Source organism: Fusarium subglutinans, assembly GCF_013396075.1.
Source record: "Fusarium subglutinans strain NRRL 66333 chromosome Unknown NRRL66333_c0000235, whole genome shotgun sequence".
Taxonomy (NCBI): Eukaryota; Fungi; Ascomycota; class Sordariomycetes; order Hypocreales; family Nectriaceae; genus Fusarium; species Fusarium subglutinans.
The window spans coordinates 1,230-13,924 of record NW_023502298.1 but is presented as its reverse complement, the minus strand read 5'-3'; the positions used below and the strand labels follow the sequence as shown (position 1 = coordinate 13,924).

The 12,695-nt window shown below is 51.1% G+C and overlaps 6 protein-coding genes across 6 annotated transcripts; 4 read left to right on the top strand and 2 right to left on the bottom strand.

Moving 5' to 3' along the window:
• Positions 1–747: 747 nt before the first annotated feature.
• Positions 748–3,060, top strand: FSUBG_11806 (forkhead sep1; the record flags this gene model as incomplete). The annotated part of the gene is made up of 1 exon (XM_036676528.1): positions 748–3,060. The coding sequence occupies one exon, from the start codon at positions 748–750 to the stop codon at positions 3,058–3,060; it is 2,313 nt and encodes a 770-aa protein (XP_036532709.1).
• Positions 3,061–4,115: 1,055 nt separating this feature from the next.
• On the bottom strand, positions 4,116–4,958 carry FSUBG_11805 (DUF1649 domain protein; the record flags this gene model as incomplete). Its single annotated transcript, XM_036676527.1, has 3 exons — positions 4,116–4,306; positions 4,359–4,697; positions 4,856–4,958. The coding sequence occupies 3 exons, from the start codon at positions 4,956–4,958 to the stop codon at positions 4,116–4,118; spliced, it is 633 nt and encodes a 210-aa protein (XP_036532708.1).
• A 609-nt stretch (positions 4,959–5,567) lies between these two features.
• FSUBG_11804 (PEX3-peroxisomal assembly peroxin) lies at positions 5,568–6,159 on the top strand (the record flags this gene model as incomplete). The annotated part of the gene is made up of 2 exons (XM_036676526.1): positions 5,568–5,725; positions 5,787–6,159. The coding sequence occupies 2 exons, from the start codon at positions 5,568–5,570 to the stop codon at positions 6,157–6,159; spliced, it is 531 nt and encodes a 176-aa protein (XP_036532707.1).
• A 94-nt stretch (positions 6,160–6,253) lies between these two features.
• On the top strand, positions 6,254–7,264 carry FSUBG_11803 (peroxisomal biogenesis factor 3; the record flags this gene model as incomplete). The annotated part of the gene is made up of 1 exon (XM_036676525.1): positions 6,254–7,264. One exon carries the CDS (start codon positions 6,254–6,256, stop codon positions 7,262–7,264), a length of 1,011 nt encoding a protein of 336 aa, XP_036532706.1.
• A 598-nt stretch (positions 7,265–7,862) lies between these two features.
• Positions 7,863–8,418, bottom strand: FSUBG_11802 (multiple myeloma 2; the record flags this gene model as incomplete). The annotated part of the gene is made up of 3 exons (XM_036676524.1): positions 7,863–7,966; positions 8,020–8,316; positions 8,382–8,418. 3 exons carry the CDS (start codon positions 8,416–8,418, stop codon positions 7,863–7,865), a joined length of 438 nt encoding a protein of 145 aa, XP_036532705.1.
• Positions 8,419–9,219: 801 nt separating this feature from the next.
• On the top strand, positions 9,220–11,364 carry FSUBG_11801 (CAMKK CAMKK-META kinase; the record flags this gene model as incomplete). The annotated part of the gene is made up of 6 exons (XM_036676523.1): positions 9,220–9,341; positions 9,414–9,495; positions 9,552–9,701; positions 9,764–10,139; positions 10,201–10,610; positions 10,666–11,364. 6 exons carry the CDS (start codon positions 9,220–9,222, stop codon positions 11,362–11,364), a joined length of 1,839 nt encoding a protein of 612 aa, XP_036532704.1.
• Positions 11,365–12,695: the final 1,331 nt, after the last annotated feature.

The window sequence follows — 12,695 nt, the reverse complement described above, 5'->3', positions numbered from 1 at the left end:
CTTTCTTCATTTTCTGCTCTTCCTCATTTTCTAGAGATTATTTTCGCTATTCCGGCTCAGTCAGAATTCATCGGCATTAATAGAGAGTAATCGGTGACTACTCACTACACTACCCTTTACTAGGTAGCCTTTACCGCTCCTACATATCTGCGCCTGGTTAATTGTCGACCCTACCTATCCTGGTTCACGATTTGCTCTTTAATCATCAGCTTCCCCCTCTCGACAGTCCGCCAACCGAGCCAGTCTTGACTCATTTGCGACAATACTCTAAACCGCTTTGATCTGCTGATATTTCTTCGTCAACGCGGCCTGGTCATCTTCATTCCTGCGCACCAAAGTCGCTTCTATAATCGGGGCAACTCCCAGAGACCGTGAACGAACGAACCCCAGATACCGGCTGCTCGTCCTATTGAACGCTCCGACCAAGTCACGACAGCCCTGTCAAAGCAGCCCCACAGCTCATTACTACGTACCTTGAACTCCACGCTCCATCCAAGTCAGTCGGACGTCCTTTTCTTTCCCTCTCCCTCTTCCTTGCCGTCCGTCATGCACACTCGTCCCATTAGGCTCTGCCGGTGCCCACACTTTAACTCCCACCTTCGCCCGTTATCTTACCGTCATCTCTTCCACTTTCCGTCCCCGGCATCGACTGACTAACCTTGATTTATAGTACAGCGTTTGGTTCAACCATTTTGCGCAGTACCACAGTCCCATTGACCCGATATCGAGCTTCGTGACTCGATCGACATGGGCAAACACACGCGTTTTCCCAGTTCCACTGGGCCGCTACAAATATTCCAGGACGACATGCCAGAGAATGTCACCCCAATGACCAGTCACGCTCCTATGCCCTCTGGCCCAAAGCAAGCCCGAAGGCCCTTGACCAGCTCAACCTCAAACGTCGTTTTCAACCCGCCCAACGCCTCTCACAATGCGCACTCGCCCTTCAAGCAAAGGCCTTCCTCCGCTTCGCAAATCCCACTGGCCTCGGCCCACGGCAACAAACTAAACATGGTCGCGATGGCGCCTCCATCCAGGCGAGGCCATACCACAGATTCGTTGCAAAAGAAGCCTTACCTGTCGAACTTTAAGACCGTGCCTCAAAAGCAAGGTTTTGACATGACCTGGGATTACGGAAAGGAGAACGTCCACCCTCAGCTCTTCCCGGCACCTCCTGTGATAGATTCGTCGGTCAGCAACTACTATCAGAAGCCAAATGGCAAGCGAGCTCTCATGGAGGCTGCTCCCATCAAGGAATTTAGGCCTGCCAAGAAGACAAAGGCTGAGCCAGTGCCAGCGACAGAGCCTGAAACAGAGACAGAGGCGACAACAATTATTCCTCCCCACGACAGTTTCCCTCCAATTGTCGATGATGGCAACAAACCTGCCCTCAGCTACGCTGACCTGATTGCCATGGCCATATTCCGATCCCCCAACCGACGACTGACACTTGCTCAGATTTACAAGTGGATCAGCGACAACTACTCCTTTTATAGCCCTACTGATGCTGGCTGGCAAAACAGCATTCGCCACAACCTCAGTCTCCAGAAGGCTTTTGTGAAGATCGAGAGACCTAAGGATGACCCTGGCAAAGGCCACTACTGGGTGATCAAGCCCGGCCACGAAGCACAGTACCTGAACAAGAAACCGACTCGCAAGTCCGCCTCCGCATCCGAGAGCCTTCACCTCATATCGACTCGACTCGAGCCTTCCCGGCCGGCTTCGGCACCGACTCAGGAACCTACGCTACCACCCCCTGCTCCAACCTGCCAGCCGGCTCTGCCACCTCTTCCTACCTCCCAGGCCACCATGTCAATGCCAGTCGATCTCTCGTCTGACGCTACTATTCCTGTCTCTGACAACCTGGGTCCCGAGGATGCTGCCGACAAGACAGACCAAGAACTCGCTCTCGACTCATATCTCTACTCGCCCCTGCCTGCCGCCATACACTCGTCACCACCTGTCTCTCGGCATGTGGATCATCGAAGTAACACGCCGCCTCCCGTCTCTCGAAACATTGCTTCATCTGTCTCACGGTCTCACAAGCGCAAGTTCGCATCCATGGACGACAGCGGTTACTATTCTTCTGTTGAGATGTCATCCGTTATCAGGCCTAGCCAAAAGCACATACTGACATCTGAGGCTGACCGCCCTCGAAACAAGTCGAGGGGCCGTGCGGAGGAGGAGATCGCCCGTATTCGGAAATCATCTCCTTTTAGCCCAACCAAGCCACGATTCTATTCCGCCATTCCACCTGTCTCTTCGTCTCCTCTCCGACCAGCGTACGACAAGCAGATGCTGCCACCGATTACTCCTATGGTCAAACTCAACCCTCCTGCTCGACCACCTCCATCGGCGTCTCCAAACACCAACCTTCGACTTCACCGCGATGCGGTCCGGAACATGCTCCAGTCACCCGATAGGAAAGGCGACGCTGAGAACATTCCTTATAGCCCAGCTTTCTACTTAGGCAACGACTTCTGTCCGTCCAACTTCGGTGTGAGTATCCTTAGTGATGGAGAGTTCTCTATGAATCAGGACTTGACTGGTATGGGTTGCCTCGAAGACGGTACTTTCCCTATCATGAGCTCCGTTGAGGCTGGGTCTCCTATGAAGCGTCCCGCGAAACGTACCCGTCTGGATCGAACTGTTTCCGCATCAGTTCTTGGTGATATCACCAACTCCGCTGCCAGAAAGCCCATCGCCTCTGCTCCGCTCCTACGACCACCTGAGCAGTCTATGCAGTTCGATACCCCGAGCAAGGCATTCGAGGGCCTGAGCTCCCCAAGCAAGATGTTCCAAGAATCCCCTTTGCGAAATCAGTCCACAAAGTTTGCCGACTTCCTGAACGTTTCCTTGGACCCCAATGACTGGACTTCGGGGGCTATGATGGACCAACTGGACTTTGCCCGCCCCAACGCTGGCAGCATTACAGATATGCCTGAGCTCGACATTTTTAAGGGTTTTGACAAGATTGGATCCACATCACAGAACAACAGCAGAAATCTCCCACGGAGCAACAAGCCCGGGTTACCGCGAAGCTATACGACTCAATTTTAAAACCAAGACGACACGGGGAACGAACGTGGCAAGATGACGAAATAAGCAGAAACGTGTATGACATTCATGATTTGACGAAAGAATATAAAAACATAACAATTCCTTCGAGAACTGACCTATATACGAAGCCTGATTGTGGCTTGTATATGCTGGGTCGTGTCTGGTATGGACTAGAACAGAGAGACTCGGCATCAGTCGAGTGCTCGGATAGCTTCACAGCTAGCAGTTGATGACGATAATGACTTTGGGGCGCGTTCTACTCGCTCACAAGGCTTGGGATGCTGGATAGCAATTTTGTGTGATGTGTTTTTCCTGGTTGCGTTTCCCTTTACCTGTTTATGCTATGTTATTCTTCGCCAGGAGTTTGGATGGTTCTCTGGGAGGAATGATGAATGGTATTGCGCGCATATTACATGTTCTCGGTTTTAGGGGGGGTTTGCTTGCTTTGGTTTTCGGGAATGGAAAGAATAGGGAAGGGCAGGAAAATGAAAGGGACGGTCTGGACATTCGACCACGTATGGTAGTTATTATTTACATTTTGGCCTCAATAACAGTGCTTATTAACATTTACTACGCTGATGCAAGTCAATATTGTGTGCCTGGCTGTGACTTACTATCAGGTGAATCAGATCTGGCCTCTCCAGGCATCTCGACCAGCCATTATCCCGTGTTTGGTTCGGGTAATGCACGAGTGGCTGAGACTCCCGCTCTGGGCTTCTTTTTGGCGGAGGCATTTCTCGTCGTGTGTCACTGGCAGCCATAAGAGTCGTCCGTCATGTTGTTGGGAAGGGTATCAATTATGAATGACCTATGTATACTGGTTATTAGTCGTGACTCCTTAAACGCCTTTGATCTATTCATCCAAGATGAATGAATTTTCTATACCATTCACCAAGCCCGGTCAGCACCTGAATTCTGCAAGCTATCCAGCAAGCCCTCCATTTACCGTGTCCCAGAGGAAAATGTTTCTGCAAAGGTACCGCAAGGTTGAGGGAATATAAGCGCCACAAGCTCGCAACAGTATTGGGGCTGTGAAACTCTTCTGAGCTCACCATTCAGTATATACGCATCCGTGTTGCCCAACCTGCCGCCTCTTTTTGATCAATGTTGATCTTGTAGGGGAACGGGTTAGTACCCTGGGTTGTGATGGGCGGTATGTGATCTTTGTGTGTATTAACGAATGCGACGATCTTCATCGCTGTTGCTGATAGGGTCTGCTCCATTGCTCGTCGAACTTTGGCACGTTCTAAACCACGTATTAGCAATTCCTTTATTTAGAGCGCGGAGGAGGTTCATACCACTCTCTGTTCTTGGCTCGGCGACAGTAACTTTGATGGTCCAACACTCCCAACAAACCTCTTCGTCGCCACGGGACAGCCAGGCTTTGCGACGACGTTTCTCGAAAAACTGGACAACAAGCTGACCACGCCCACCGTTACCGCTTCCGGTGCTGGCGCTGTTAGCACCGCCTGATGAGCGCTGGACATCGATCTGACGCTCAAGAGCTGCGACGCGCTGATCTATCATAGTCTCAAGCTCGTCGTCGTCAACATAGGGAAGCGTCGTGTCAAGGACCTCGCGGGTTTGTGGGACGATGGAAGGGAAGAATCGGTTGAAAAATATGGTATGCAGTATTCCTGTGAGAAGGCATGTATGTTAACGAGGCGTATTCATGGTGATTTTGAGAACATCGTCACTTCTTTGTCGTCACAAGTATAGCGGGGTGGATGTCCAGGGTAGGATGACGACCAAGAGAACAAGCAAGCAGAGTCAAACTTGCCTTTGACTACCTCACGAACCGAGCGTGGGTCGGCGAATATGTCAAGGATAAACTCTGGTGGTTCTTGTTGGTCCATATTATCGGTGCTGTTGTAGAGTCGATTGTGGGCTATGATCATGGTTGAGGAGACAGGACTTGAAGAAGGAGATAAGTAAAGTACTAGGATAGGTAGGTACCTACCTAGGTAATGACTCTCTAAATGAAACAACGTCACTGGGAAGTGAGAACCGAGAACCATATGTAAAAGGGAGGGGCATGGGATCGTTCGGTTTAGATGGTCCCCACCTACCCCATGCCGCAGCCCAGCTCAGCACAGCCACACAGGAGATAGATCCTCTATATCACCAGCCACATTTCATTTCATCGATCGCGTAACCTCCACCTCCACCTCCACCTCGGCCACGTCTACCGACTCCGACCACGGGGTAGTTAAAGGTATATTATCAAAGCCTCCATCCATATTCGGGGCCGAGGCTCGGGCTCATGTTGGCACTGGCACTGACATCCAACCCTGAACCTTTTTTTTAAACTCTCCTAACTCCAACCTTACCCCAACGAGAAGCTCCCAGACCGAACCCGAACTCTTAACGGCTTCTTAACGTCCACATGCTCACGCAGTGGTACCCTTTGCCTCGGTGAATCGATCGGTATACTTTACGTACAGTTACAACTTATGAATAATTGATCACCGTTTCCCCTATCGCGTATCTTCCATTATCTTCAAATTATGTTCACATCTGCTCGGCGCTGGCTGCGCAACAATCGTACGCCTATTGCTGTCGGCGTGGGCGTCATCGGTGCCGGTTATGTCGCGACGCAATATGTCATTGGAAAGCTTAATGATGCCCGTGAGCGCATGAGCAGCGACCGCATCGCCAAGGAGAAGTAACCATCACCCATCTGATAGCAGCAACACACAAACACATACTAACAACCCATGACACAGTCTGCGACGTCGCTTCGAACAGAATCAGGAGGACTGCACATTCACCGTACTGGCTCTCCTGCCCTCCGCCACGACTGCCATCCTCGAAGCCATGAACACGGAACAGATCACATTTGAGATTCAGCAGATGAAAGCCACCAAGGCTATAAAGAACGGTGGCCCCGAATCTGCAGCCCCGCCCAGCATCGCAGACACTACATTGACAGAGGACGATGGGAAGAGTATGGCTGGCCAGAGCGAGAGCGGTGCACAGTCCAGCCAGGTCCCTACATCTTCACCATTCAACGCCGGTGGCGAAGCGAACAAGGAGGCACTGAAGCCTCGCAAGACGAAGCGACAACTATGGGATGACGTGACCATCAGCGGCGAGTAACAGCCTTGCTCTTCTTCTTCTCTGCACAGAACTAACACACACTGCAGCGGTGACGCGGTCTTTTACTTTGATATATACCCTTGCGCTTCTTACAATGCTAACTCGCGTCCAACTCAACCTCCTTGGCCGAAGAAGTTATCTATCGAGCGTGGTGGCCCTCGCAACAGGTGGCCAACAAGGCACCATCAGTCTCGAGAACAACGATGACGACAACACAGAACAGACGTATGGCAGTGACTTCGACATAAACCGCAAGTACCTGACCTTCAGTTGGTGGCTACTGAACAAAGGATGGGTGGACTTGATGCACCGAGTAGAGAGCGCCGTGCGCACCGTCTTTGGCAGCCTGAGCCCTAGGGATCTCCTGAGCTTTGAGAGGTTCTCCGAGTTGACGACTGAGGTGAGGAAGCTTGTCGAAGGTTCTACCAAGGAGGAGCGTCAGAAGCCAGACTGGCTCAACTTTCTCCTCCCACCCCGGGGCATGGAGGACGAAGTGATTCGAGAGTCGGGCATCCTCGACGAGACATCCAATCAGGGTGGCGAACAGTCAACACACGCGTCACAGGCAATCCTGAGACGGCTGCTTGACGAGACAGCCGACCTCATCGAATCACCCAGTTTCACGCACGTCCTCACTCTTCTCCTCGACGCAGGTTTCTCTTATCTCATTGATAATAAGCTCGCCACAGCCGCGTTTGAACTCCCGGCCTCAGATGGTATCGTCACTCCTGAACTCAAGGATCAGCAGCGCTCAAAGGTGATTCTACTGCCAAAGATCCTGTCGGTGTTGACACGTCAGGCACATGTCATTGGCGACGGAATGCCTAACGAATACCTCCAGAAGATGGAGACTGTCCGTGATCTGGAGGCTTTTGCTGCTGTCGTGTATTCAAGTAATTGGGAGCAGGAAATTCGCACAGATGATGACCTGATGGCCAGTGCTGTTGATCTTGGCGCTTCGCAGACAGCTGGTGTCACCAAGGCATCGCAACCACAGACTCAGACACAGACACAAGGTGCACAAGGCGAATCAAGCCTGGTTGTGGTAGACCCTCAGGGGGGCTTCGAGAGCGCATGGGGGCGAGCAGTGGATGACAAGTCGTGAGGAGTATACATTCTAGCTGTGTTTGCTGTGTTTGTTGTGTTGCTACATAACTTTGGGGGTCATGGCGGGATTGTTACATGGAAAGGAGCAGCATAATGTTGAGAAGTAACTGGGCTATTGAAGACACAAACGAATGTCATATGTTAGTTATTTAGAGGCGATTATATGGTGTTTGTATAGTTCAGTCGAGTCCGAGGGATTTGGTTGAACAACCCCCCTCGTGTAATATTGATGCCGGAAATGGCATTGGGTGTAGTCTTATCTCCTCTCTACTTCCGCATGCCTCCTGAGCCGAACGTGAGGGACGTTCCCGGGCTTCTGGAACGGAATTGCGCTGCCATGCCGAAACCGTCATCCTACTCGGAGCCGGGCAAACACGAGTCCGTGTTCTTGTGTTTGAGTTATTCTCCCGGTGACAGTGAGAACAGTAGATACACCTCCTTCATGCCTGCAGCCCTTAGGTCATGCCTGGGAGTGCAGCATCTAGACTGACTGGAGGGACGTGAGTTTGTTTCCCCATCTTAAAGGCCCCGTGGTCGTAGGTGGTATTCTCAAAGGTAAGGCTTTGAAAAGTGCTGATTATTCTTGCTCCTCCCGCTCACATCAAGCCCCTGATGAACTGATCAAGGCCCAGCTCAAAAAGCTCGTTCTTGACACCATCGCCATTTTTGTGTTCCACAGGCGCCAGAGGGTTCTTGACCACTACAGAGAAGGTTAGCTCAGACGTTACACTCTTCCTGGCTCATAAACCACACCATATTCCACCCATAAGTTTATGTAAATTTGGTGTAGCACATTGCGCATGCTCAAGGTCGCTGTGTCGGTGAGGATAACAAATCTCAAGTTGGCGGGTGTTTCGTAAAAGTGTAGCTTATACTGAGAAGTACGGTAGCTGATAAATGCGTCGTCATCGCCGCCGAGCTTACGGACCATATTTCGAAGGGAGAAGACGGTGCCGAATAGGAGCTTTGCATCATCGGAGGATGTGCTCGGAGCAGCGGTTTCAGAGCCCGCTGATGGCGGAAGCCAGGACTTGGAGTAGACGCATTCGGCTGAAAGAGAGAAGAAGGCGGTTAAGCGGGAGGTCCAGGGGGGAAAGGCAAGGGAATTTGCTCACTGTGTCGGTCGAAGATGTGGAATGAATAGACAACCATGATGGGGATTCAAGGGGGTTCGGGTCGACGTGTAAGCTCAGCAGGCAGTGATAGACTTGGGTAGGTATTGCTTGAAGAAGTTGGCAGACAGGTATATCTCGTGTTGGTTCAGATTCGAATTCGCGGCAGTGGTGCATAGATGTCGTTGGTCAAGGATGGGAGCCTAGAGACAGATGTCGAAGCTGAGGGATTGCGATGTGTTGCGACGAATTGTTTTGGTGTAGACGGGAGGGAACTGGAGGTCAAGACCAACGTTAGTACCTAAGGTATGATGGAACCTAGGTACCGCCTTCAAGCCTTACCTGAGTAACTAACTGTGGCGCCTGTGCCTATTGAAGTTTAGTGAAGAGCTTAGGCGGGGTAGGCCCTGATGGCCCCAGGCTGACTGCAGGTGTTCGGTCCCCCTGTAAGCAGCTGGCTCAGCCAACCTCTGACTGCCCGGTAAGTTAGTTACCTCTACCCAAATGATATCACATGGCACTAAGAATCACTCGTTGAGCCCAATTTTTGTCTGTCGCGCTTCTCTTCTTCCTCTTGGAACCATTTTCAATCAGAGAACATACCTACTTACATTAGTACCCAAGGTGTGTCTTAAGGTAAGGTACTGCCTTGCCTTGTCAGAGAAAACAATTCCCGTTGAACTACTAGGTAGGTATATAGTATATTAGTTTACCGCGGGGTGCGGGGCAACATCACTGACTGATTAGTCGATCGAGTTCGGTTTGATCAACTCCAATCCGCCCGACCTCATATCTTTATCTGGGCGCAGCGCATCGCATTGCATATCAGTCTTCCTTGACAATGGACGCAGCAACTCATCCAGAGATGAGACCCTCGTTCACTTTCCCTTCGCCTCAAGTCAGAGTCGATCAACACGACGATGCCTCTGGCGATAAACCTCCCCCACCACTCGTCCATCACCTGTAAGTCAGACTCAGAGCCTACTCAATCTTTGAATGCGTCCAATGGGTCGGTTGACAATCGCATCAACAAAGGACGGAACCAGCAGAAGTTCTTCATTTCTCGAGTCCTCTCCGGCATCACAAGAGAACCCCAAGCGCCCATCGAGAAGTCAAGGTGCGAAACTATCGCTAGCATCAAGCAAGGCCTTATTCGGCTGACCAGTTCCACAGGAAACTCTCGATGCGCAGACACAGTTTGGGGACGAGGATGCCGATGGCTGCTCTCACCACCGAGTAAACCAGTATACAATCTTGGAAGAGATCGGCAGAGGTTCTTATGGCGCTGTCCACCTTGCAAAGGACCAATTCGGAAATGAATATGTGAGTATTGTGCCCCCAAGCCAGCCGCCCGCCCAATTCGTCTCCGACTTACACAGCTCCAGGCCGTAAAAGAATTTTCCAAGGCTCGACTCAGAAAACGCCTGCAATCGACGATCCTCAGGCAGGGTCCTCGAGGCCCAAGGCGTATGGGCCCTGGCGGTCGAGATCCCTTCAATTCAGTGCCCCGGGTCAAAGACTCCAATGATGCACTGCACCTCATTCGAGAGGAAATTGCCATTATGAAGAAACTGAACCACCCCAATCTAGTACAGCTCTATGAGGTCCTTGACGACCCCGAGGAAGATTCCATCTATATGGTCCTAGAGATGTGCCGAAAGGGTGTCGTTATGAAGGTCGGCCTTGACGAACACGCCAATCCCTACCCTGAGGAAAACTGCCGCTATTGGTTCCGAGACCTTATATTGGCCATTGAGTATCGTGAGTTCAGCAGTCACCTCGAACCCCAATTTTTCTGAGATGCTAACGACATGATGCGCAGTTCATGCTCAGGGTGTCATCCACAGAGACATCAAGCCAGATAACCTGCTCTTATCTGACGATGACGTGCTCAAGGTCGTTGATTTTGGAGTTTCTGAGATGTTTGAAAAACCTGAAAACATGAGAACAGCAAAATCTGCAGGATCGCCCGCCTTTCTTCCCCCTGAACTTTGTGGGAAGCATGGCGACGTGTCGGGCACCGCTGCTGATATCTGGTCCATGGGAGTTTCACTCTACTGCCTCAAGTATGGGCGCATTCCATTCAACCGTGACGGCGTCTTGGACATGTACGACGCTATCAGGACCGATGAACCTTCCATCCCCGAGGACGAGAACCCGGACTTTGCCGACGTAATGCAAAAGCTACTCAATAAAGACCCAGAGCAGCGCATAACCATGGACAAACTTCGAGTAAGACGTTCAGGCCTTGCAAGCGCCCCAAACAACAGAGCTAACACTTAAGCAGGAGCATCCCTGGGTCACCAAGCAGGGTACGGACACTCTCCTCTCCGCCGAAGAGAACTGTGCCAACATGGTGGAACCTCCAAATGAGCTTGAGGTTAACCGTGCCTTTACTCGAAAGATGAATCACCTCCTTTGCGTCATGAAAGCCATCCATCGCTTCAAGTCCATTCTGGCCAAACATCGGGCCAGATCTAACAGTAGCCCGCGTAAAGGCGCCGAAAGTACCTTCGATGCGTCCCAAGAAAGGGCAAAGGCAGAGGTGATCGAGGCGTTGCTCTACCAGCGGCGCAAGTTTCTGAATCAAAAGAGTGATGAAAGCAGACAAATCCCGCCAATCCACGAGACTATGGGAAACAACACCCCATTCTTGGGAATTGGCACAGGAACAATGGACGAGTTCGCTTCCAATGAGGCTACTCCAGATATGGTGTCCGATTCGCCAACGGCAGTTGACTTCAACGTGTATGACCGAGCGTATGAGACTGCTATAGAGAACATCACGTCTGGCCAGAATGATTCTTCGAGAAGACCAACAGTATATTTGACCAAGTTCGTCAAGGAGACACAGAAACTTAAGGGGGTCCCTGGGCTCACTGGGAATGATGACATTTCTGAGAATTCTGATGGCCTACAGAAATCGGGGCCAGCAGCCAAACTTTCGCACCTCACATCCAAGCTTGGCCTCTCAGGGAAGCAATAAGAACGAATTTGGGCCTTGATCTAGGGATCAAAGCTACACCTTCGGGTAAGGCTACGCGTTTGGAAAGTACGTTGTACCATTATGGGGCTGCGGGTGATCACAACGTGACTGGTGGTGGTGGATCAAGGCGGCGGACTGTTTTAGAAGCTCAGTGATAACGATACCACAAGAGATACTTTTGAAGAAGCGTGCTCGACGTGTAACATGACCGTTGGATGCAACTGGGGTGATAATTAAAGCAAAGTAAATACCCTCGTGTGCAGCAGTCTGTAGTAGTGTGAACTGTGGGCCGGTACGAGTAGCGGTGCAGCTGACAGATTTGGAGCCTCAGCAACTCGACCACAAGAAACAAAGTAGATGCAAAGATAAGAATCAGTCATGCGGTGGCTCTTCCATTTTGGCGTGGTCGGGCAGCCAGGCTTTTGGTGAGGAGGTTGACAGCCATGGAAGAAAGGAACAACTTTGTGATTTGATATGAGGTGCACAACTGTCAAGGCAGCCAAACCGTTCTCGAATCCCACCTCCAATAAAACAAGATCCGAAATCTTATCTTGCACGAATTACATAACGAGGAGCACAGGCAGAGGCTTCGAGCAGGCGTAGCCAGTAGATAATACACCTTGACAAGATATTAAGCCTGATACGCCGGTTCCATGCTGGCCGAGGGAGATAATTGTCCGAGCTCTGACAACCTCGACAACGTAACTGGCAAGAACAGCAACGGTGGGTGTCAGTTAAGATTAGTCGCGGCAGCGGGATGCTCTCCCGAAGACGGGATATAAAACCTCGGGATGACTCCTTCGTCATGCATAAGTGGGTGCCACTGTACAGAAATGCACCAGGAACGCCCGACGCCACGTGGAAACCGTTGCTCAAGGTGTCACTATACATCAAGTGTACTATCAAGGCTCGGCAGCCAACCCCTCCCTGGGTACTAACCTTAGGGTTGCGATTGACGGCCACCAACATGCTGCTGCTGTGAGACACATTTGGGTTAAGTAGGTATGTACCTTATGTATGTATCTTGCATGGGTCCGTCCGTGTGTGTCGCTATCTGGCAGGCAGGGTCAAGATGAAAACTTCGATAAGCCTGTGCGGGCTACAGGGATAGATACTTACTTAGCTTTTCGGCAGCAGAACCGGGGCTGGCTTGACGGGTGTCGACTGGGTGTAGTCATGGGAGCCAGTGAACCAGTGAGCTCTTGGCGATAGAGCACGGGTAGTCTAAACGGTGAAGACACTTTGTTGTCGGTGTAAAAGATGCTGTGCAACATGTTTGTTTGCCTGCCTACCTGCATGTAGATTGTAGTAGGTACCTTATGTAAATCAAG